Consider the following 22,397-nt stretch of genomic DNA (forward strand, 5'->3'; position numbering starts at 1 on the left):
AGGACTAAACCAGGACTGAACCAGGACTGAACCAGGACTAAACCAGGACTAAACCAGGACTAAACCAGGACTAAACCAGGACTAAACCAGGACTAAACCAGGACTAAACCAGGACTGAACCAGGACTAAACCAGGACTGAACCAGGACTAAACCAGGACTAAACCAGGACTAAACCAGGACTAAAACAGGACTAAACCAGGACTAAACCAGGACTAAACAGGACTAAACCAGGACTGAACCAGGACTAAACAGGACTAAAACAGGACTAAACCAGGACTAAACCAGGACTGAACCAGGACTAAAACCAGGACTAAAACAGGACTAAACCAGGACTAAACCAGGACTAAACCAGGACTAAACCAGGACTAAACCAGGACTAAACCAGGACTAAACCAGGACTAACCAGACTAAACCAGGACTAAACCAGGACTACCAGGACTGAACCAGGACTAAACCAGGACTAAACCAGGACTAAACCAGGACTGAACCAGGACTAAACCAGGACTAAAACAGGACTAAACCAGGACTAAACCAGGACTGAACCAGGACTAAACCAGGACTAAAACAGGACTAAACCAGGACTAAACCAGGACTGAACCAGGACTAAACCAGGACTAAAACAGGACTAAACCAGGACTAAACCAGGACTAAATCATGCCTCTTGTCTCACTCGTGTGTTGTGTGTCGTGTGTTGTGTGTCATGTTGTGTGTTGTGTGTCGTGTCTCTTGTGTGTTGTGTGTCGTGTCTCGTGTGTCCTGTCTCGTGTGTCATGTGTTGTGTGTCATGTGTCTTGTGTGTCGTGTCTCGTGTGTCCTGTCTCGTGTGTCATGTGTCTTGTGTTGTGTGTCGTGTCTCATGTGTTGTGTGTCGTGTGTTGTGTGTCGTGTGTCTTGTGTCTCGTGTGTCTTGTCTCGTGTGTTGTGTGTCGTGTGTGTGTCGTGTCATGTGTGTCGTGTGTCGTGTCGTGTGTGTCGTGTGTGTGTGTGTGTCTCATGTGTGTTGTGTGTTGTGTGTCGTGTGTTGTGTGTCGTGTCTCATGTGTGTCGTGTCTCATGTGTGTCGTGTGTGTCGTGTGTGTGTGTGTGTCGTGTGTCGTGTCATGTGTGTCGTGTGTTGTGTGTCGTGTGTCGTGTGTGTGTGTCGTGTCTCATGTGTGTCGTGTGTTGTGTGTCGTGTCTCATGTGTGTCGTGTGTTGTGTGTCGTGTCTCATGTGTGTCGTGTGTTGTGTGTGTGTCGTGTCTCATGTGTGTCGTGTGTGTGTGTCGTGTGTTGTGTGTCGTGTCTCATGTGTGTCGTGTCGTGTGTCGTGTGTTGTGTGTCGTGTCTCATGTGTGTCGTGTGTTGTGTGTCGTGTGTTGTGTGTCGTGTCTCATGTGTGTCGTGTGTTGTGTGTCGTGTCTCATGTGTGTCGTGTCGTGTGTGTCGTGTGTGTGTGTGTGTCGTGTGTCTCATGTGTCGTGTGTCGTGTCGTGTCGTGTGTGTCGATGTGTGTGTCGTGTGTGTGTGTCTCATGTGTGTCGTGTGTTGTGTGTCGTGTGTTGTGTGTCGTGTCTCATGTGTGTCGTGTGTTGTGTGTGTGTCGTGTGTCGTGTCTCATGTGTGTCGTGTGTGTGTGTGTGTGTGTGCGTGTGTGTGTCGTGTCTCATGTGTGTCGTGTGTGTGTGTGTGTGTGTGTGTGTGTGTCGTGTCTCATGTGTGTCGTGTGTCGTGTGTGTCGTGTCTCATGTGTGTCGTGTGTTGTGTGTCGTGTGTTGTGTGTCGTGTCTCATGTGTGTTGTGTGTCGTGTGTTGTGTGTCGTGTCTCATGTGTGTCGTGTGTTGTGTGTCGTGTCTCATGTGTGTTGTGTGTCGTGTGTCGTGTCTCATGTGTGTCGTGTGTGTGTCGTGTGTGTTGTGTGTCGTGTCTCATGTGTGTCGTGTGTTGTGTGTCGTGTGTGTGTCGTGTGTCGTGTCATGTGTGTCGTGTGTGTGTGTCGTGTGTTGTGTGTTGTGTGTCGTGTCTCATGTGTGTCGTGTGTTGTGTGTCGTGTCTCATGTGTGTCGTGTCGTGTGTCGTGTGTTGTGTGTCGTGTCTCATGTGATGTGTCAGCGTGTTCGAGGGGAAGATGTACACGTGTTTCTTGGGATACCGAACGTCTGATCCGTCAAACTTGTGCGTGGTGACCGAGAACGTGGACGTGAAATACACGGGGAGCGCCGTGGTGACCGGCCCCTGTCGGTACGAGCTCCGCGACTTGACAGGTGCAACGCAGGTGAGGACAGGTGAAGAAGAGGAGGAGGGGGCGGGGCCTCGTCATCGACCCTGAGCTACTCCCGCGGGTGTCCGAGCTCCTTTAAAAAACAAACATCCCGGAGAGCGACTCATTTTAGAGGCTGGAAAAAATGGAGACGATTTTAAGAAGGAGGCGGAGCTTCGGCCGCGGTCAGACGCCCGGAAAACAAAAACCACTGAGCGTTTATCAGTGCAAAAAGTCGGACTTCAGAATCGTCATAATAACAGGCATGTAATTAATTAATCACATTTTTGTTCTTAAAAAAAAAAAAAAGAAGGTAAAAAAAGTATTTCCCTCTTTTTCCTATATTTATTTATTTACTTATTGATTGAATATACTTATTACTTTATTATTATTATTATTATTATTATTATTATTATTATTATTATATATTTAATTGTATTTATTTCTTCCCACTGGAGACAATGAAGGAGGGCGATGGAGAATAAAAAATTGTCACATTATGTTACTTCTCATTGTGTTTCTCTGAGACATTTGCTTTATGTGCACAAATAAATGATTTTCTTCATCTCCAAACCCGTCGGCGAGCGACTTTGAAGGGGACGCGAGCTGCTGAGTGGGAACTTCTCGTGCATCAAGTCCTTGTTAAATGCACATTTGTAGCACCGACTGAATCCGTGTGTCGTTCGTTCATTCGTTTTCAAAAAAAAAAAAAAAAAAGAAAGAAAATGGAAAAAACAACTGTTTTCTTCATTATTTTTCTCCAAAACCAAAATGAAGAAACAGATAATGATTCGTCTTTTCAGTTTTTGATTTTGTGTTTAAATGAAAAATGGAAAAAAAATGGATAATGGACTGAACCAGGACTAAACCAGGTCTAAACCGGTCTCAGTCCTAGTCTCAGTCCTAAACCCGGACTCAACCCGGACTCAACCCAGACTCAACCCGGACTCAACCCGGACTCAACCCGGACTCAACCCGGACTCAACCCGGACTCAACCCGGACTCAACCCGGAGTGTCGGGACGGGCCCGGACGTGCGCCCAGCTAGACTATCACGTGATCAGGAAACCAGGACCAGACCAGGACTGAGACCAGGACTGAGACCAGGACTGAGACCAGGACCAGACCAGGACCAGACCAGGACTGAGAACATTGTTTAAATTAAGACAAACAAATTTATTCCACTGGTGGATAATTTCACTTCAACTCAAATAAAGTCAAAAATTTTTTTTCACTACATGTTTTTGTTTTGTTGTTTGTTTGTTTGTTTGTTTGTTTGTTTGTTTGTTTGTTTGTTTGTTTGTTGTTGTTTGTTTGTTTTGTTTGTTTGTTGTTTGTTGTTTGTTTGTTTGTTTGTTTGTTTGTTGTTGTTGTTGTTTGTTTGTTGTTGTTGTTGTTTGTTTGTTTGTTTTCAGGTTGAGCTCATGATTTTCTCTTCTTCTGCAGTTTTCTTTCTTCTTTGAAGATTCAAAAGTGACGGTGTTTTCATCGGTACCGCTCAGAACAGTGAGTCTGACCCTGACCCTCCTCTGACCCTGACCCCCTCTGACCCTGACCCCCTCTGACCCTGACCCCCTCTGACCCTGACCCCCTCTGACCCTGACCCTGACCCCCTCTGACCCTGACCCCCTCTGACCCTGACCCCCTCTGACCCTGCCCTGTGTTTTTTGTGTTTTTTCAGCTCTTGCACCTTGAGGGGCGTCACTTCGTGATGCTGACCACGACGCTGGAGGTGGGATATTCATATCCCTTCTTGCTTTTGGGCTGCACCAGTGAGTTTGTTGAACGTTCTGTCGTTTTATTCAATTCTACATTTGATCATCTCGTATTTTCCCCTTGAAAAAACTTGGATAAAAACATTTTTCTGCATTTAAAGTCTTACAAATTTCAGTCAGAGAAACATCTTGTTAAAAATGGAATTATATTTAAAATAACTTATATTTTTGGAAATGATGGAAAACACAGTGAGATTTACAAATCAACAGTGACGCATTTTAACACTTTTCCTCTTTCAATTAAATTTCTGACGTCAAAATGTATTTTTTATGTCAAAACAAACTTTTTCTGACACTTTCGCTGTAACATCCGAAATTCACCGAATGAATCTGACGTTTCACTGAATCCTGCTTCAACTGAAACACAAACAAACGGCTCGACTTTTAAATGTGATTTTACAAAAACTCACAGGAAAAACGACGACTTTTATAAATAGTCACTGTCCAAATGCTTCTAGAACCTTCAGTCACGAATCTCACCAAAGCTCCTTTCCTTCATTTATGCAACAATTTTACATGAAAATGAAAATTATGACTTCAATAATAATATCAAGTTTACTACTTTTATTTGTATAATAATAATAATAATAATAATAATAATAATAATAAAAGTGTAAAATAAAATCAAATGTTTAAGTTTCAAAAGCCTCACGTCTGTTTCACTGAATCACATGTTTTGTTTCACCTCAGAGTCGAACCTCAAACCAAAAACTCATTTCAAACACAGAGGCTCCTGAGGCTCCTGAGGCCCCTGAGGCCCCTGAGGCTCCTGAGGCCCCTGAGGCCCCTGAGGCCCCTGAGGCTCCTGAGGCCCCTGAGGCCCCTGAGGCCCCTGAGGCTCCTGAGGCTCCTGAGGCCCCTGAGGCCCCTGAGGCTCCTGAGGCCCCTGAGGCCCCTGAGGCTCCTGAGGCTCCTGAGGCCCCTGAGGCCCCTGAGGCTCCTGAGGCTCCTGAGGCCCCTGAGGCCCCTGAGGCTCCTGAGGCCCCTGAGGCCCCTGAGGCTCCTGAGGCCCCTGAGGCCCCTGAGGCTCCTGAGGCCCCTGAGGCTCCTGAGGCCCCTGAGGCTCCTGAGGCCCCTGAGGCCCCTGAGGCCCCTGAGGCTCCTGAGGCCCCTGAGGCCCCTGAGGCTCCTGAGGCTCCTGAGGCCCCTGAGGCTCCTGAGGCTCCTGAGGCCCCTGAGGCCCCTGAGACTCCTGAGGCTCCTGAGGCCCCTGAGGCTCCTGAGGCTCCTGAGGCTCCTGAGACAGTCACATCACTGCAGGTGTCAGATGTTCATGTCTCCATCACCATGTGGAGCCAAAGTCACAGAAACATCTGAGCAGAGTTCGGGCTGGAGACCAACAGGATCAAGATGGGAAACATCTCCAAAGGTTGTGGAGAACAATCGAGCCAAGGTCCTGTGGGACTTCAGATACAGACTGACAGGATGGAGATGGACCAACCAGACATAGTGGTGGTGGATAAGAAACAGAGCAGAGCCGTGGTGGTGGAACATCTCAACACCAAGAGATGGAACATCAGGAGAAAGGAACACGAGAAACTAGAGAAACACCAGAGGCTCAAGGAGGAGCTGGAGAAGGTCTGGAAGGTGAAGGCCTCAGTGGAGCCCGTGGTGATCGGGGCACTCAGGGGGTGTGAGCTACAGTAGATCCAGGAGAAACATCAGAACATCTCAGATACACACTGTGCACAGTCCAGAACTTCTGCTGCCCCACGTTTCATTTCTAAATACTGAATCTTTCCTCCATTTTCCAGGCGACTCCCTGGACTTCGTGATGGCAGATCTTGACGGCTGCGACGGCAGCGCGATCGCCACGTGTTCACAAACAGAAACGATCGAACTAAACTACGCCCTCTACATCATGAAATACTGTGACTGGAGATGTGACAAGGCAGTGTAAGACCTGAGACCTGAGACCTGAGACCTGAGACCCGACCAGACCTGAGACCAGACCAGACTAAAGACCAAAGACCAGACCAGAGACCAGAGACCTGAGACCACATCAGAGACCAAAGACCAGACCAAAGACCAAAGACCTGAGACCCGACCAGACCTGAGACCAGACCAGACCAGACTAAAGACCAGACCAGAGATCAGAGACCAAAGACCAGACCAGAGACCAGAGACCAGAGACCTGAGACCACATCAGAGACCAAAGACCAGACCAGAGACCAAAGACCAGACCAGAGACCTGAGACCACATCAGAGACTAGAGACCTGAGACCACATCAGAGACCAAAGACACCAGACCAGAGACCAGAGACCAAAGACCAGACCAGAGACCAAAGACCAGACCAAAGACCAGAGACCTGAGACTAGAGACAAGACCAGATACCAGATACCAGATACCAGAGACCTGAGACCTGAGACCAAAGACCAGACCTGAGACCTGAGGACTTCTGGTCATTGCACAATTCATACTGAGAAAGATAATGTGAAAAAGTGATGATCAAAGCTCCATGTTTGTTTTCCCAGTGGGACGTGTCTGTTGTCAAAGTCGATCTTTTCAAGTCTTTTGAACCATTTCACTTTTGTTTCTGGTTCTGATATTGTCTTATTTTAGTTTTGGGATTCGGACGTCGTTAATTGTTGTGGTTGTTGGATCCAAACGGTGGAAAATGACTCGAGAAATGTGTTTGCAAACTCCGTTATTACAAAAGTGAATCAGATGTGTGACTCAAACCTCCATTCAAACTGTTTCTCTTCCCAACGGAATTGAAAAATAGTGAAAGGTGAAGGTGATGGGCAGGATCGATCCACAGGAAGAAACAAAAAGGAAACATTTGTCTGACTAAGAAATCATCCCGAGTTTACAGAGAACATTTTGTATGTGGAGCCACGACAAAACAAAATCCTGATCCTTCGCTCAACCTCGGTTACGAATTTAAAAAGTCGACGCCAAAGTGAAAGTCTCCAACTGTTCACCAAGAAACACCTTCCACTGCAAAGACCAAGACGTGATGTTTGTGTAAAACCACAAGAACAAGAAAGTGCAGCTCAGTCTGTTTGTCTTCTGCTCCTCTACATTAACAAACCCGATTTTGTTTTGTCGTGGCTCCACATACAAAATGTTCTCTGTAAACTCGGGATGACTTCTTATAGTCAAATGTTTCCTTTTTGGTTCTTCCTGTGGATCAATTCTGCCCATCACCTTCACCTTTCACTATTTTTCAATTCCGTTGGGAAGAGAAACAGTTTGAACGGATCTGATTCACTTTTGCACTTATGAAGTTCTCAAACTTCTGAAGCCCGTTTCTCGAGTCGTTTTCCGCTGTTAGGATCCAGCAAACACACAGTTACTAGAAAGTCTTGAAAAGATCGACTTTGTCAACAGACACATCCCACTTGGAAAACAAACATGGAGGTTTGATGATCACTTTTTCGGAGGATCCTTCCCAGTTTGGATTGCATGATGACCGGAAGTCTGAAATTCAGGATGCAAGTTTGGAATTGAGAATGTCCATTTCTATGAACAGTCTGACGTGGCCTCAGCTGTAAACCTCACGTCACGGACTTTGACCACCAGTGTTTGACTCATACATGATTTGTCTATTTCTTCTGATTGTCCCTCTGGTTTCTTCTTGTCCCTCTGGTCCCTCTGGTCCCTCTGGTTCCTCTTGTCCCTCTTGTCCCTCTTGTCCCTCTGGTCCCTCTTGTCCCTCTTGTCCCTCTTGTCCCTCTTGTCCCTCTGGTCCTTCTTGTCCCTCTTGTCCCTCTGGTTCCTCTTGTCCCTCTTGTCCCTCTGGTCCTTCTTGTCCCTCTTGTCCCTCTGGTTCCTCTTGTCCCTCTTGTCCCTCTGGTCCCTCTGGTCCCTCTTGTCCCTCTGGTCCTTCTTGTCCCTCTTGTCCCTCTGGTTCCTCTTGTCCCTCTTGTCCCTCTTGTCCCTCTGGTTCCTCTTGTCCCTCTGGTCCTTCTTGTCCCTCTTGTCCCTCTGGTTCCTCTTGTCCCTCTTGTCCCTCTGGTCCCTCTGGTCCCTCTTGTCCCTCTGGTCCTTCTTGTCCCTCTTGTCCCTCTGGTTCCTCTTGTCCCTCTTGTCCCTCTGGTCCCTCTTGTCCCTCTTGTCCCTCTTGTCCCTCTTGTTCCTCTTGTCCCTCTGGTCCCTCTGGTTCCTCTGGTTCCTCTTGTCCCTCTGGTCCTTCTTGTCCCTCTTGTCCCTCTGGTCCCTCTTGTACCTCTTGTCCCTCTGGTCCCTCTGGTCCTTCTGGTTCCTCTGGTTCCTCTTGTCCCTCTGGTCCTCTGGTCCTTCTTGTCCCTCTTGTCCTTCTGGTCCCTCTTGTCCCTCTGTCCCTCTTGTCCCTCTTGTCCCTCTTGTCCCTCTTGTCCCTCTTGGTCCCTCTGGTCCCTCTTGTCCCTCTTGTCCCTCTTGTCCTTCTTGTCCCTCTGGTCCCTCTGGTCCCTCTGGTTCCTCTGGTCCCTCTTGTCCTTCTGGTCCCTCTGGTCCCTCTGGTCCCTCTGGTTCCTCTGGTCCCTCTGGTTCCTCTTGTCCCTCTGGTCCCTCTGGTCCCTCTGGTCCCTCTGGTCCCTCAGGTGTGTGACCCCCCCAAAGCTGTGCTCCGTCATGATGTCCGGCGTGATCGACAAACTCCAGGTACGACACATGATAAAAGATCGCTGCGCCTACACGCTGCTGCTCAAGGACCAGGTGTCGCTGGCGGCCGTTTTCAGGGATCAGCGGCGTCGAGACGTTCCTCTGCTGGACCATCTGGAGCTCAGCGTGGGGCCCTCAAACTTCAGGCTGGGCCCTGGAGCAGCGCTGCAGGTGAACACCTCAACACCACATGGACTCAACCATTTTTCACACACGTCCTCAAACGTCTCACCACAGAAGAGACACTCCAGGACAAAGACACAAAAGACGTCCATCTGAGGGACGGACTGAGGGATGGACTGAAGGACCGACTGAGGGATGGACTGAAGGATGGACTGAGGGATGGACTGAAGGACGGACTGAGGGATGGACTGAAGGACGGACTGAAGGACGGACTGAAGAATGGAATGAAGGACCGACTGAGGGATGGACTGAAGGACGGACTGAAGGATGGAATGAAGGACCGACTGAGGGATGGACTGAAGGATGGACTGAGGGACGGACTGAAGGATGGACTGAAGGAAGGATGAAAGGATGGACTGAAGGATGGTCTGAAGGCTGGACTGAAGGATGAACTGAGAGACGGACTGAAGGATGGACTGAGGGACGGACTGAAGGACGGACTGAGGGACGGACTGAAGGACGGACTGAAGGACGGACTGAGGGACGGACTGAAGGACGGACTGAGGGACGGACTGAAGGACGGACTGAAGGACGGACTGAGGGACGGACTGAAGGACGGACTGAAGGATGGAATGAAGGACCGACTGAGGGATGGACTGAAGGACGGACTGAAGGATGGAATGAAGGACCGACTGAGGGATGGACTGAAGGATGGACTGAGGGACGGACTGAAGGACGGACTGAAGGACGGACTGAAGGACGGACTGAGGGACGGACTGAAGGACGGACTGAAGGACGGACTGAAGAATGGAATGAAGGACCGACTGAGAGATGGACTGAAGGATGGACTGAGGGACGGACTGAAGGATGGACTGAAGGAAGGATGAAAGGATGGACTGAAGGATGGTCTGAAGGAAGGATGAAAGGATGGTCTGAAGGCTGGACTGAAGGATGAACTGAGAGACGGACTGAGGGACGGGCTGAAGGACGGACGGAAGGACGGACTGAGGGATGGACTGAAGGACCGACTGAGGGACGGACTGAGGGACAGGCTGAAGGACGGACTGAGGGACAGGCTGAGGAATGGACTGAAGGACAAACTGAGGGACAGGCTGAGGAATGGACTGAAGGACAAACTGAAGGATGGACTGAAGGAAGGATGAAAGGACAGGACTGAAGGATGGTCTGAAAGCTGGACTGAAGGATGAACTGAGAGACGGACTGAGGGACAGACTGAGGGACGGAGGGGGTCAGGGGTCACGCTGTGTCTCCGTTGCAGGTGAACGGTGCTGTGGTGAACATTGGTGAGGTTCCGCTGCCTGAGGGGGTCAGTGTCTCCAGAGGATCCAGCGGCGTCTTGCTCCTCGTCCCCAACGTCTTTGAGCTGATCTTTGACGGCTTCTCCGCAGTGATAAAGCTCCTCGGTACGAACGCAACTCTACTACTCTTCCTCCTCCTCTTCCTCCTCTTTCTTCTCTTCCTCCTCTTTGTCTCCTCGGTTCATTTTTCACCCGATGAAGAAAATGAATCGGTGTGTCGCTTGTTTGTTAGTTTTCCAAAATAAAGCTAAAAAAAAAACTAAAACTATTTTGTTCGTTATTTGTGTCAAAAACCAAAAAATTATTAATTTCGATTTTGTGTTGAAGTGAAAAATGGAAAAAACGGATAACGACTGTTTCCTGTTTCCATGACTTAAACGATGCCGTATTGAACCAGGACTAAAGTAGGACTAAACTAGGTCTAAACTGGAATTGAACCAGGACTAAACCAGGTCTAAACCAGGTCTAAACCAGGTCTAAACCATGTCTAAACCAGGTCTCAGTCCTCGTCTCAGTCCCGGTCTGGTCCCAGTTTCCTGATCACCCGACAGTCTTCCTGCTTCAGTCCTGGTTTAGTCCTGATTTAGGACTGAGACCAGGACCAGGACTGAGATCGGGACCAAACCAGGACTGAGACCCATTTAGACCTGGTTCAGTCCCGTTTAGTCCGTATGTAGCGCAAAAGTCCAGCGTCACTGTTTAAGTCACGGAAACGGTCGTTATCCGTTTTTTCCATTTTTCATTTAAACACGAAATTGAAAACTGAAAAAACGATTCATTATCCTTTTTTTTTTTTTTTTCATTTTGGTTTTGGATAAATAATGAAGAAAATGGCAGTTATTTTTTCGTTTTCTTTTTTTTGGTTTTATTTTGAAAAACGAATGAAGGAATGACACACGGATTAAAAAGCCTCAGGAAACAAAAGCGACGCAAAAAAAACGAGATCAGGACAAAACGAGTCAAAAATATTATTACGTCGCCGATGTCGCCCGCGCCGTGTTCGTCGCCGTGACAACAGAAACTCTCCACGAGACTCGGACCTAAAGAGTGTAAAGGGGTTTTGTGTTTTGGACTCTAATCCTGTAAAATATCTCAGGATCCTGAAGAATTCGCTCACAGGACTGAAATCGTCCAACAGGTCTCTGGGATTCTTGGATCCTGTAGAACATGTTTGTCTTCGTTCTTCTTCCAGGATCGTCGTTCTATTTGTAAGACGTTCAAACGTTCGTATTATCGGCTCGACGTGATCCTGGGGTTTTTCTCCATGTGTGTTTGTTTGTCAAAACTGTGACAAATCCAAATCTGTTTGTCTTGTTTCTGCAGACGAGACTGTGTCTGGTCTGTGCTCTGGAGCTCTACTCGTGCATGAAGCCAAGTCCACGACTCTGAGCGAGGAAGGGTAAGACTGCTCTTCCTCTTCTGCACTTTTCTGGACTGAGATGTTCTGATGTTTCTCCTGGATCTACTGTAGCTCACACCCCCTGAGTGCCCCGATCACCACAGGCTCCACTGATGCCTTCACCTTCCAGACCTTCTCCAGCTCCTCCTTGAGCCCCTGGTGTTTCTCTAGTTTCTCGTGTTCCTTTCTCCTGATGTTCCATCTCTTGGTGTTGAGATGTTCCACCACCACAGCTCTGCTCTGTTCTTCTCCAGCTCCACTCTGTCTGGTTGGTCCATCACCATCCTGTCAGTCTGTATCTGAAGTCCCACAGGACCTTGGCTCAATTGTTCTCCACAACCTTTGGAGATGTTTCCCATCTTGATCCTGTTGGTCTCCAGCCCGAACTCTGCTCAGATGTTTCTGTGACTTTGGCTCCACTTGGTGATGGAGACATGAACATCTGACACCTGCAGTGATGTGACTGTCTCAGGAGCCTCAGGAGCCTGTGGGGCTTGTCTGGTGTGATAGATCTGGGCCTCTGTTCCTCTGTTCCTCTGGTTCTCCTATGTTCCAGGATGAGGACTCCTGTGTGTCCTTCAGTCCTCTCTGTGTGTCCTTCAGTCCTCTCTGTGTGTCCTTCAGTCCTCTCTGTGTGTCCTTCAGTCCTCTGTGTGTCCTTCAGTCCTCTCTGTGTGTCCTTCAGTCCTCTCTGTGTGTCCTTCAGTCCTCTGTGTGTCCTTCAGTCCTCTGTGTGTCCTTCAGTCCTCTGTGTGTCCTTCAGTCCTCTCTGTGTGTCCTTCAGTCCTCTGTGTGTCCTTCAGTCCTCTCAGTCCTCTGTGTGTCCTTCAGTCCTCTCTGTGTGTCCTTCAGTCCTCTGTGTGTCCTTCAGTCCTCTGTGTGTCCTTCAGTCCTCTCTGTGTGTCCTTCAGTCCTCTGTGTGTCCTTCAGTCCTCTCTGTGTGTCCTTCAGTCCTCTCTGTGTGTCCTTCAGTCCTCTCTGTGTGTCCTTCAGTCCTCTCTGTGTGTCCTTCAGTCCTTCAGTCCTCTCTGTCCTTCAGTGTGTGTCCTTCAGTCCTCTGTGTGTCCTCAGTCCTCAGTCCTCTCTGTGTGTCCTTCAGTCCTCTCTGTGTGTCCTTCAGTCCTCTCTGTGTCCTTCAGTCCTTCAGTCCTCTCTGTGTGTCCTTCAGTCCTCTCTGTCCTGTGTGTCCTTCAGTCCTCTCTGTGTGTCCTTCAGTCAGTCCTCTGTGTGTCTCTGTGTGTCCTTCAGTCCGTGTCCTTCAGTCCTCTCTGTGTGTCCTTCAGTCCTCAGTCCTCTCTGTGTGTCCTTCAGTCCTCTGTGTGTCCTTCAGTCCTCTCTGTGTGTCCTTCAGTCCTCTCTGTGTGTCCTTCAGTCCTCTCTGTGTGTCCTTCAGTCCTCTCTGTGTGTCCTTCAGTCCTCTGTGTGTCCTTCAGTCCTCTCTGTGTGTCCTTCAGTCCTCTCTGTGTGTCCTTCAGTCCTCTCTGTGTGTCCTTCAGTCCTCTCTGTGTCCTTCAGTCCTCTCTGTGTGTCCTTCAGTCCTCTCTTCCTTCAGTCCTCTCTGTGTGTCCTTCAGTCCTCTCTGTGTGTCCTTCAGTCCTCTGTGTGTCCTTCAGTCCTCTCTGTGTGTCCTTCAGTCCTCTCGTTCCTCCCTCTCTGTGTGTGTCCTTCAGTCCTCTGTGTGTCCTTCAGTCCTCTCTGTGTGTCCTTCAGTCCTCTCAGTCCTCTCTGTGTGTCCTTCAGTCCTCTCTGTGTGTCCTTCAGTCCTCTGTGTGTCCTTCCTCTCAGTCCTCGTGTCCTTCAGTCCTCTCTGTGTGTCCTTCAGTCCTCTGTGTGTCCTTCAGTCCTCTGTGTGTCCTTCAGTCCTCTCTGTGTGTCCTTCAGTCCTCTGTGTGTCCTTCAGTCCTCTCCTTCAGTCTCTCTCTGTGTGTCCTTCAGTCCTCTCTCAGTCCTCTGTGTGTCCTTCAGTCCTCTCTGCGTGTCCTTCAGTCCTCTCTGTGTGTCCTTCAGTCCTCTGTGTGTCCTTCAGTCCTCTCTGTGTGTCCTTCAGTCCTCAGTCCTCTCTGTGTGTCCTTCAGTCCTCTCTGTGTCCTCTCTCCTGTGTGTCCTTCAGTCCTCTCTGTGTGTCCTTCAGTCCTCTCTGTGTGTCCTTCAGTCCTCTCTTCCTCTCTGTGTGTCCTTCAGTCCTCTCTGTCCTTCAGTCCTCTGTCCTTCAGTCCTCTCAGTCCTCTCTGTCCTCTGTGTGTCCTTCAGTCCTCTCTGTGTGTCCTTCAGTCCTCTCTGTGTGTCCTTCAGTCCTCTCTGTGTGTCCTTCAGTCCTCTGTGTGTCCTTCAGTCCTCTCTGTGTGTCCTTCAGTCCTTCATCCTCAGTCCTCTCTGTGTGTGTGTCCTTCAGTCCTCTCTGCGTGTCCTTCAGTCCTCTCTGTGTGTCCTTCAGTCCTCTCTGCGTGTCCTTCAGTCCTCTGTGTGTCCTTCAGTCCTCTCAGGCCTTTGAGAGGATTTCTTGGTCTCAGTCTCTTCAGTTCTGAGCTCCTCTGTCTGAGACGTTCTCTGTGGACGTCTCTGTGGATGTCGTCTCTCAGGGTCTTGTCCTTGATGTTCTTCTGGAGCTTGGATGTCCCTGGTGGACAGTGGTCCTCACTCTGGTCCTCGTCCTCGTTCAGTCTCGGGGTTGTGGGTTTGGGATGAATCGATTCTTCTGTTTCTTCTGTTTCTAAACGTGTTTCTGCTGCAGATGTGACATGTTCTTCCAAGACGAACCAGACCCGACTGTCGACTGTGAGAACGCCACACACCAGTGAGACGCACAACACACACACACACACACACCAGTGAGACGCACAACACACACACACACACACACCAGTGAGACGCACAACACACACACACACACACACACACACACACACACACACACACACACACACACACACACACACACACACACACACACACACACACACACACACACACACACACACACACACACACACACACACACACACACACACACACACACACACAAAGCAGAGGATCATGGTGTGTGTTTTTTCGTCAACTGTTTTGTGTTTTTGCCGCAGGTGTAATCACCTGAACGACCTGTACGGCTTTTGTAATCTGGACGTCTCCTCGTTTTACGTCGCCTGCATCGACACTCTGTGCCGTTACCCCCTCGTGGACGGGCTGGACTGCGCCGCGCACCAGGCCTACGCCACCGCCTGCTCCTTCGTGGACAACACCCCCCCCGACTGGAGGAGCTTCGTCCCGTGTGGTCAGGACAACACCTGCCTGCTCCTGTCTGCTCCTGTCTGTCTGCCTGCTCCTGTCTGCTCCTGTCTGCTCCTGTCTGCTCCTGTCTGTGTCTGTCTGCTCCTGCCTCTGCTCCTGTCTGCTCCTGTCTGCTCCTGTCTGCTGCTGTCTGCTCCTGCTCTGCTCCTGTCTGCTCCTGCTGCCCTGTCTGCTGTCTGCTCCTGTCTGCTCCTGTCTGCTCCTGTCTGCTCCTGCTGCTCCTGCTCTGCTCTCCTGTCTGCTCCTGTCTGCTCCTGCTGCTCCTGTCTGCTCCTGCCTGCTGTCCTGCCTGTCCTGTCTGCTCCTGTCTGCTCCTGTCTGCTCCTGCTCTGCTCCTGTCTGCTCCTGTCTGCTCCTGTCTCAGTTGTTCTCGTCGCAGGGTCGGAGGTCGGCGTCTGTCTGGACACTTCCTGTAGTGAACATGAGTTTTGTGGAATTCAGACGAACAAAGAAACGTGTCTCTGCCGCAGCCTGTTCACCTCCAACCACACCCTAGGTAAAAACACAAACACACCCTAGGTAAAAACACAAACACACCCTAGGTAAAAACACAACCACACCCTAGGTAAAAACACAACCACACCCTAGGTAAAAACACAAACACACCCTAGGTAAAAACACAACCACACCCTAGGTAAAAACACAAACACACCCTAGGTAAAAACACAAACACACCCTAGGTAAAAACACAACACACCCTAGGTAAAAACACAAACACACCCTAGGTAAAAACACAAACACACCCTAGGTAAAAACACAACCACACCCTAGGTAAAAACACAAACACCCCTTAGATCAGGGGTGGGCAAACTATGGCCCGGGGGCCGTATGCAGCCCTTTAAACCTTTTAATCCGGCCCAAAGAACTGGAATAAATGACAATAATAAACCTTGTTGATGTTTTATTTGTCATGTATTTCCGGTGTTTCCCAGTAGATGGCGCAATATTGACATTGAGGTGCGGCGTATTATGTTGGCCGCAATGCTTTATGGGAAAATTATTGGGAAAGTGGGAGTTATTGGGACCATGAGTGAAGTAGTGGTGTTCAAGATATAAGGCTGCACTGTTTCTGTGTCACGTTGGTAAAAATCAAACATGAGAAACTCAGAAACTCTTGTTGTGATTTTCATTACAAAAAAAATCACTGCGTCTGAGTTCACTGTGTTTGCAGGGTTGGACATGCAGACATGTCGACATGTAGAACAATAGAAGTGCACACACGTCTATTGTTCAACATGTAGAACTATTCAGTGTGAGTTTTGTTCAGAAGCTGTTGTTCAGTTAGAGTTGAGGACGTCGGGTTTAAAACACTCACACGTCTGTGTGGAGCAGTGGAGCAGGTCTAAGCACTTTTATGTGTCTGACTCTTTCAAGTGTTAGTGTGTGTCCCACTCAAACTGAGCTCTGAACACGTCATGTACCATCTTCTGTCCGGCCCTTCAGTCAAATTTTAGGACCGTATGTGGCCCGCAAGCCAAAAAGTTTGCCCACCCCTGCCTTAGATAAAACACAACCACACTTTATGTAAAACTCAACCACACCTTAGGTAAAATAAAACTACACCTTAGGTCAAACACAACCACACCTTAAGCAAAAACACAACCACACCCTAGGTAAAACACAAACACACCCTAGGTAAAACACAACCACGTCAAGTAAAAACAAAACCACACCTTAGGTCAAATACAACCACACCTTAGATAAAACACAACCACACCATAGGTTAAACACAACCCCACTTTATGTAAAACTGAACCACACCTTAGGTAAAACGCAACCACACTTTAGGTAAAACACAACCACACCCTAGGTAAAACTGAACCACACCTTAGGTAAAACAGGAGGTGTGTGTGTTCCAGGTGAGCCCGCCGTGTGCAGTCATAACTCCGCCTCCCTGACTTTCGCCGCGTGCCTATTGGCCGAGAGAGGCGTGGACTACGAGCTGTTGCACCTGAACGATCCGTCGTGCACCGGGCAGCTGGACCAGAACCACATGATCACGTTTTCCTTCGACTTGGCGAACACGTGCGGCGCCGAAATCACCGTGAGTTTAAATCAAGTTGAAATCAAAACTGTTCTGAGAAATATAATAATAATAATAATAATAATAATAATAATACTCCGTGTTGCGTTTCCGTGGCGACAGTAAAGTGTGACTGTGGCGTTTTTGTGTTTTTGTGTTTTTGCGGCAGAGCGAGAACGAGCAGCTCTGGTTTAAGAACAAAGTGACGTTCCAGAACCAAACGAGCGTCATCACCCGAGAAAACCAGTTTGAGCTGGACTTCTCCTGCTTCTACAACCAGCCCCAGATCAGGACCGTGGCCCTCAAGATCAAGGACAGGTCTGCTTAGGTCTGGTTAGGTCTGGTTTGGTCTGGTTAGGTCTGGGTTGGGTTGGTTAGGTCTGGATAGGTCTAGTTTTGGTTTGGTTAGGTCTGCTTAGGTCTGGTTAGGTCTTGTTAGATCTGGTTTGGGTTTGGTTAGATCTGGTTAGGTCTGGTTTGGTTTGGGTTGGTTTGGTTAGGTCTGGTTTGGTCTGGTTAGGCCTGGTTAGGGTCTGATTTGGGTCTGGTTCAGTCTGGTTTGGGTTTGGTTTGGTTAGGTCTGGTTAGGTCTGGTTTGGTCTGGTTAGGTCTGGTTAGGTCTGGTTTTGGTTTGGTTAGGTCTGGTTAGGTCTGGTTTGGGTTGGTTTGGTCTGGTTAGGTCTGGTTTGGTCTGGTTTGGTCTGGTTAGGTCTGGTTAGGTCTGTTTTGGTCTGGTTTGGTCTGTTTTGGTCTGGTTTGGTCTGGTTAGGTCTGGTTTGGTTAATCCACTTTATTTCTGTGGCACAAACTAAGAACAACAATAATAATGTTGTAATAAAATAAAGGCTCAGACTGAATCAGTCTCGTCTCCGAACAATAAAAACATCAAAAATCAAATAAAATAAACCACAGAATCAAAAAATAAAAACAATAAAATCCAGTAAAAATAAATAAAAGACACAGAAAAGCACAACTCACGCCATGTTTGGTTTAGTTTAGTTTGGTTTGGTTTATTTAGATTTGGTTTAGTTTGGTTTGGTTTGTACCTGTAGGTAAATTAATTTTGCATATTTAAGCGGCTGGTCATGTCGCTTTAGTCCTGGTTTAGTCCTGGTTTAGTCCTGGTTCAGTCCTGGTTCAGTCCTAGTTTAGTCCTGGTTCACTCCTGGTATAGTCCTGGTTTAGTCCCGGTTTAGTCCCGGTTCAGTCCTGGTTTAAACCTGGTTTAGTCCTGGTTTAGTCCCGGTTTAGTCCTGGTTCAGTCCTGGTATAGTCCTGGTTTAAACCTGGTTTAGTCCCGGTTTAGTCCCGGTTCAGTCTTGGTTTAAACCTGGTTTAGTCCTGGTTTAGTCCCAGTTTAGTCCCGGTTCAGTCAGGTCTTTGTCCGTGTGTGCAGCTCTGTGGTCCTGTCCGTGTTTGGACTCTGGTCTTATAATCTCACCATGAGGGTCTATCTGGACCAGAACCGGACCATCCCGGTGACGCCCGAGACCGAGCTCCCACTGGACCTGCCCGTCTGGGTCCAGCTCAGCGCCGACGGACTGAACCCGGACCAGGTCTCCCTCATGACGGACGCCTGCTGGGCCACGAACCAACCAACGCCCGACTCCACGCCCCGATACGACCTGGTCCTGAACGGGTGAGACCTGCTCCAGACCTGCTCCAGACCTGGTCTAGTCTTGGTTTGGTCTTGTTTTAGTCTTGTTTTAGTCCTGGTCTAGTCCTGGTCCAGTCCTGGTTTAATTTTGGTTTAGTCCTGGTTTAGTCCTGGTCTAGTCCTGGTTTAGTCCTAGTTTAGTCCTGGTTCAGTCCTGGTTCAGTCCTGGTTTAGTCCTGGTTTAGTCCTAGTTTAGTCCTGGTTTAGTCCTGGTCTAGTCCTGGTTCAGTCCTGGTTTAGTCCTGGTTTAGTCCTAGTTTAGTCCTGGTTTAGTCCTGGTCTAGTCCTGGTCCAGTCCTGGTTTAATTTTGGTTTAGTCCTGGTTTAGTCCTGGTCTAGTCCTGGTTTAGTCCTAGTTTAGTCCTGGTTCAGTCCTGGTTCAGTCCTGGTTTAGTCCTGGTTTAGTCCTAGTTTAGTCCTGGTTTAGTCCTGGTCTAGTCCTGGTCCAGTCCTGGTTTAATTTTGGTTTAGTCCTGGTTTAGTCCTGGTCTAGTCCTGGTTTAGTCCTAGTTTAGTCCTGGTTTAGTCCTGGTCTAGTCCTGGTCTAGTCCTGGTTCAGTCCTGGTTTAGTCCTGGTTTAGATCTGGTTCTGTTTCAGATGTCCAAACCCGTCGGACTTGACTGTGAAAGTTTTTGAAAACGGTTTTGGAGTCTTGAACTTTTTCGTCTTCAACACGTTCGAGTTCACGGGACTCGACTCCAAAGTTTTCCTCCACTGTCAAGTGTCTCTGTGTGTGCTACAACTACACAACTGTGTCCCTGTAAGTACACAACACACACACACACACAACACACACAACACACACACACACACACACAACACACACATACACACAACACACACATACACAACTGTGTCCCTGTAAGTACACAACACACACACACACAACACACACATAACAACACACACAACACACACACACACACAACAACACACACATACACACAACACACACACAACACACACACACATAACAACACACACAACACACACACACACATAACAACAGACACACACATACACACAACACACACAGACACAACTGTGTCCCTGTAAGTACACAACACACACACACACACAACACATAACAACACACATACACATATAACAACACATAACAACACACACATAACAACACACACATACACACAACACACACATACAACAACACACACATACACAACTGTGTCCCTGTAAGTACACAACACACACAACACATAACAACACACATACACATATAACAACACATAACAACACACACATACACACAACACACACAGACACAACTGTGACCCTGTAAGTACACAACACACACAACAACACACACAACACATAACAACACACATACACATATAACAACACATAACAACACACACAACACACACACACACATAACAACACACACATACACACAACACACACATACAACAACACACACATACACAACTGTGTCCCTGTAAGTACACAACACACACAACACACACACAACACATAACAACACACATACACATATAACAACACATAACAACACACACAACACACACACACACATAACAACACACACATACACACAACACACACATACACACACACACACACACACACACACACACACACACACAACACACACACACACAACACACACACACACACACAACACACACACACACACACACATACAACAACACACACACACACACACACATACACACACACACATACACACAGACACACACATACAACAACACACAACATACACAACACACAACATACACACACAACACACACAACACACACAACAACACACACATACATACAACACACACAACACACACACAACACTCACAATACACACACAATACACACAACTCACACACAACAACACACACACACACACACACAACACACACACAACACAACTGTGTCCATGTGAGTACACAACAACACACAAGACACACATACACACACATACACACACAACACAACAACACACACACATACACACACAACACACACACATACACACAACAATACACACAACACACACAACAACACACAAACATACACACAAAATACACATACAACACACAACACACACACATACAACACACACACAACACAACTGTGTCCCTGTGAGTACACAACAATACACAACACACACATACACACACAACACAACAACACACACACATACACACACAACACACACACAACACACACACATACACACAACAATACACACAACACACACAACAACACACAAACATACAACACACACACAACACAACTGTGTCCCTGTGAGTACACAACAATACACAACACACACATACACACAACAAACACACACACATATATAAACACACATACACACAAATACACACACACAACATACAACACACACACATAATACACACACATACAACACACACAATACACACACACATACATACAACACACACACACAACAACACAACTGTGTCCCTGTGAGTACACAACAACACACAGAATACACACAACGCACACATACACAACACACACACACACACGATACAGACACACAACACACAGAACACACACACAACTGACCAAACACAACCAACGCCACACACAACTGACACACAATGACTCATGATATTTTGCCTCTGTCTCTGTGTGTGTGTGTGTGTGTCTGTGTGTTTGTATTTTGTGTGTGTGTGTTCTTGTGTGTGTGTGTGTCAGGTGTGTGGAGGAGCACGGCGTCGTCGGTCCACCTTTAAAGACCCAAACCCCGGCCTCATCTCCATGACCTGGACTGAGTAGCACCAGGTCGTACTCCTCAGGATTTGACTCGAGTCCCCACAGAGCCACCGCTTTAACTCTGCTTCTGCTTTCAGGTCGTGTCCCCAAATGTCCCGGAGGAGTTTGTGAGGACCGAGCTTCAGCTTCAGCTTCAGGTCCATCGCACGAGCCTCTAGTCGACTCGGATGATTCATGTTTTATTCTTTCTGTTTTTAAATCAGTTTATTTGAATGAGTCGAGAATTAAACACAGTTTCAGCAAGTCCTCACAAGTCCTGTGGTTTGTCAAACACGAGCGTAACATTGTGTGTTGTGTGTGTGTGTGTGAAAAAAGTAAAAGTAAGTCACAACACACACACAACACTCACACACACACACACACACACACTGAACACACACAACAACAACACACACACACACAACAACACACAACAACACACAAAACACAACATACACACAACACACACACAAAACACACACAACACACACAACAACAACAACACACAACACACGCACAACACAACACACACACACACACAACACACACACAGAACACTCACAACACACATAGAACACAAACACACAACAAACACACACAACACACACAACAACACACAACACACAACACTCATAACACACACACACAACACTCATAACACACACAACACATACCCACACACAACACACGCACAACACACACACAACACACACAACAACACACACAACACACACACAACACTGAGTGTGGAGTGACTGAATCATGATCTATAAAGCGCTTTGGGCATCTTGAAAGGCGCTGTATAAATGCAATTAAAATCAATCAACACTCACAACACTCAATACACACACACACACACACACACACACACAACCGAACCCACAAGTTTCAATAAATATTTTTAAAATGATACAAACGTGTGCAGTTGTCAATATGTGCAAATGAGTGTATCCTGCAAGTGCTGCGTGTTATAAAAGTGCAATGTAAATATATAAAATCTAACTAAAGTTGTACTGCGAACCAAAGGTGTCAACAAACTAACAGAAAACAAAATGAGACAAACAAAAAACAAAAGGGGCGAGCTGGCACGCAATACACGCAAAAGTAAACAGAGAACGGGAGCACTAGTAACGAATTCTAAAGGGTTGAGGCTCGTAACACAGAGCACGTATGGAATCTATTTTACATTATGACTTGTCAACATGATTTGGTG

The 22,397-nt window shown here is 47.7% G+C and overlaps 1 protein-coding gene across 1 annotated transcript; it reads left to right on the plus strand.

Moving 5' to 3' along the window:
* The first annotated feature begins 2,108 nt into the window (after positions 1-2,108).
* On the plus strand, positions 2,109-21,451 carry LOC129407728 (uncharacterized). The gene is made up of 16 exons (XM_055149729.1): positions 2,109-2,255; positions 3,686-3,745; positions 3,921-4,011; positions 5,769-5,910; positions 8,542-8,773; positions 10,005-10,149; positions 11,368-11,443; positions 14,175-14,237; positions 14,521-14,711; positions 15,108-15,224; positions 16,588-16,772; positions 16,921-17,069; positions 18,148-18,390; positions 19,007-19,169; positions 21,128-21,214; positions 21,283-21,451. The coding sequence occupies exons 1-15, from the start codon at positions 2,109-2,111 to the stop codon at positions 21,206-21,208; spliced, it is 2,085 nt and encodes a 694-aa protein (XP_055005704.1). The 3' UTR covers positions 21,209-21,214; positions 21,283-21,451.
* The last annotated feature ends 946 nt before the right edge of the window (positions 21,452-22,397 follow it).

This window comes from Boleophthalmus pectinirostris, unplaced genomic scaffold, assembly GCF_026225935.1.
Source record: "Boleophthalmus pectinirostris isolate CB_2022bp ecotype Guang Dong unplaced genomic scaffold, ASM2622593v1 HiC_scaffold_13, whole genome shotgun sequence".
Classification (NCBI taxonomy): domain Eukaryota; kingdom Metazoa; phylum Chordata; class Actinopteri; order Gobiiformes; family Gobiidae; genus Boleophthalmus; species Boleophthalmus pectinirostris.